General features: G+C 52.8%; 1 protein-coding gene across 1 annotated transcript; it reads left to right on the forward strand.

Annotated features, from left to right (window-relative positions):
• Positions 1-359: 359 nt before the first annotated feature.
• PROP1 (PROP paired-like homeobox 1) lies at positions 360-2,828 on the forward strand. Its single transcript, XM_063085627.1, has 3 exons — positions 360-468; positions 1,499-1,731; positions 2,490-2,828. Exons 1-3 carry the CDS (start codon positions 360-362, stop codon positions 2,826-2,828), a joined length of 681 nt encoding a protein of 226 aa, XP_062941697.1.
• The last annotated feature ends 251 nt before the right edge of the window (positions 2,829-3,079 follow it).

Below are 3,079 nucleotides of genomic sequence, written 5' to 3' on the forward strand. Positions count from 1 at the left end.
CCAAGACTTGGGGGTGTAGGAAAGGAGTCAGCTGACAGAAAAGAGAGAAGGGGCAGGCAGAGAAAAGTAGAGACAAAAACAGAGAAACGGATGAGGTCAAGACAGAATGATGAGGCACTCAAGTGGAGGAGCAGGGAATTAGAAAAAGATTAGAACACAGGACAGATGGTGAAAAAGACAAAGGTATCTACCTACCTACACACACACACACACACACACACACACACTCAGACAGTGGTGTAAACAGGGAGAAGGAGAGAGACAAGAAGCAGAGAGGGCAACAGGAGCAGAGAAGGACTGACCTGGAATCAGATTCAGGGACACAGGTGACTGGACCACCTTGGTCTTTGCTGCTCGTCATGGAAGCAGAAGGGAGGAATCGGCAGGGTAAGCAGCAGAAGGGGCAAGTTTGCAGCAGCCTCCTGCCTGAGAGATGCCCAGCTCCTGGGACTCTGACCTCCAGGGCGGGTGAGTGGCTCCAGGGGGTTGAGGGGAGCAGGAATGGGGCTCACCTGGGCACCTGGGGGCAATGGTTCTCCATGAGGAAGGTTAAGAGGAGAAATTAAAAATAGAATCCTAGCGTGCTGAAACTGTGGGAAACTTAGGAAGCATGGGCAGTCTAACCCCTTCACTTTACAGACTGGGGAACTGAGGTCCTGGTGTGAGGGAGCTGCTGAGGGAACAGCACACACCATGGTGGGGACAGAGACAGAGCAGAAGTTTGTCCCTTCACTCCCAACCTCAGAGTTTGTCCCAAGGCACTGCCTTCTCAGGGAGAGAAGTTGGGGGTGGGGGGAGCAGGAGACCAGCGACTGAAAGTGTGAGTGTCCCCCCGAGGTGGACAGTGAGTGCTGGGTGGGAGCCACACCCTTGGGTCCCCATGGGGATGGGTGCCTCAGCTCCAGACATCTTTTCTCAGTGTGTGCCTTCCAGGTGTTTCCTTTTCCCTCCCTGTTCTCTCTTCCCCCTGCTCTCAGACTAATTAGTGAGGGGGCTTAGTGAGCCTGTGGGAAGGAGAGGCAAGCCTTTCCCACGAGCTCAGGTTCCTGCAGCCTGGTGGCCCGGCCAGGGCAGGGGCAGGGAGAAGATGAAAAGTACATGAGGGGAGGGTGTGTCTGAGTGGAAGAGGGGGGAATGCTCCACCTCCCCAGGCAAGGGGTGCAGGAGGATGGGAGCAGTATAAAGAAGGCATAAGTTGCATGTGAGCCATGAGAGCAGGGAACAAACAACGGGGAGACCCCCAGGGTGAGACCCAGGAGGGTGGTGGGCACATGTATGTGGGGGAGTGCAGCAGGAAGTGGGCATGCAGTGGAGTTGTCAGGCAGACAGAGCGAGCGTGCCCGGGATGTGCAGGGAGGGGTGAGCCCTATGTGCAGAGCACAGCCTGGTTCGGGGGACTCAGAGGTAAAGCAGGGGGCTGAGGCTGAGCTGGGTGCAGGCAGGAGCATGGAAGAGTGCTTCCACTCAGAAGTGACTTCTCCCTTCCCTCCCTCCTCAGACATGAGCACTCAGTCCTACAGGAGGCTCTCTGGTTCAGGAGTGGGGAGACCAAGGCTCTCCCCACAAGGAGGACAGAGGGGTCGCCCACACTCCCGGCGCCGCCACCGCACCACTTTCAGCCCAGCACAGCTGGAACAGCTGGAGGCAGCCTTTGGAAGGAACCAGTACCCTGACATCTGGGCCCGTGAGGGTCTTGCTCGGGACACGGGGCTCAGCGAGGCCAGAATCCAGGTGATGCCCCGAGATTCCCCCCTCCCTCAGGGAAGAAATACAGATTTCTTTGATGCTGGGGGACTGCCTGGATGTAGACTGGCATTATAACCCTAACCTAAATGTTCACTAGAACTTAAGCCTCAAGCAAAGGTCAAGGTAACCTCATCTGTACTGTGCATATCACCCGAGTTTAACTCTAGTTCTAACCTAATCTAACTTGAATTTCAACACTTACCTCCAATTTTAATAGTGATGTGAATTCCAACAGAAATTCAAGTTTCACTGTCACATACATACGTAACCTTGTCCCTGACCACAGCCAACTGGAACTCAACCAGCCCAATGCTCCCCCAATTCTAACCACAGAGTTAGTTAACTTCAAATATAAACCCTACCCTAAATCCAACCTTATCTATAACAATTAAACTTATCTACAGTCTTTATCTCTCAACTTAACCCTAGGAGAAATTTCCCAGTCTATGGGTAGGGAAAATGTTATCGTATCATATTTTTTCTCCTTCTTCTTGGAAGTTGACATTTCTTACTCACCCAAAGTAGAAGTTGGGCAAATTTAGATGCAGCTTGTGGGTAAGGATGTGGGTTTCACTTTGTCAGTAGACCTGGCTCAGCCATGCTTTCTGGAAGAGCTTTACTTCCTCTGGTGATGTGGAAGAGGCTGTTCCTGTACCTCCTGTTATTGGAGGAGGGAGGTCACATGCAACAGTGCCACCTATTTGAGATGAGGCTCTGATATAGCTATTCTCCCCTCTCCTCAGGTCTGGTTCCAGAACCGCAGAGCTAAGCAACGGAAGCAAGAGCGGTCACTGCTCCAGCCACTGGCCCATCTGTCTCCTGCCACATTTTCTGGTTTCTTGCCTGAGTCCTCTGCTTGCCCCTATTCCTACGCAACACCACCTGCACCGGTGACCTGCTTCCCTCACCCCTACAACCATGCCCTTCCCTCCCAGCCCTCCATGGGTAGTTCCTTTGCTCTACCACACCAATCTGAGGACTGGTACCCGACCTTGCACCCAACCCCCACTGGGCATCTGCCCTGCCCCCCACACCCACCCATGCTTCCCCTCAGCCTTGAGCCACCAAAGTCCTGGAACTAAGGTCAAACAAGTGCCAATAAGGTGATCCCCAGCCTGTGTCCTCATGAAACACAGAGAAAACCAGATGGCTTCCTTTCCTTGTAAGGGTGAAGCAGAAATATGGTGAGAGGGCAGCTCAGAGATTGGAAATTGAAAAATGGGAGATCATAGTGAATTCTTACTGAGGCGATTAACTGAGAGAATTCGGGGAGGGGAACTACTGGAAGCCATAGGTTTAAAACTCTCAATGGAGGTGATGGGCGGATGTTGAT

This window comes from Cynocephalus volans, chromosome 2 (assembly GCF_027409185.1).
Source record: "Cynocephalus volans isolate mCynVol1 chromosome 2, mCynVol1.pri, whole genome shotgun sequence".
NCBI classification, from domain to species: domain Eukaryota; kingdom Metazoa; phylum Chordata; class Mammalia; order Dermoptera; family Cynocephalidae; genus Cynocephalus; species Cynocephalus volans.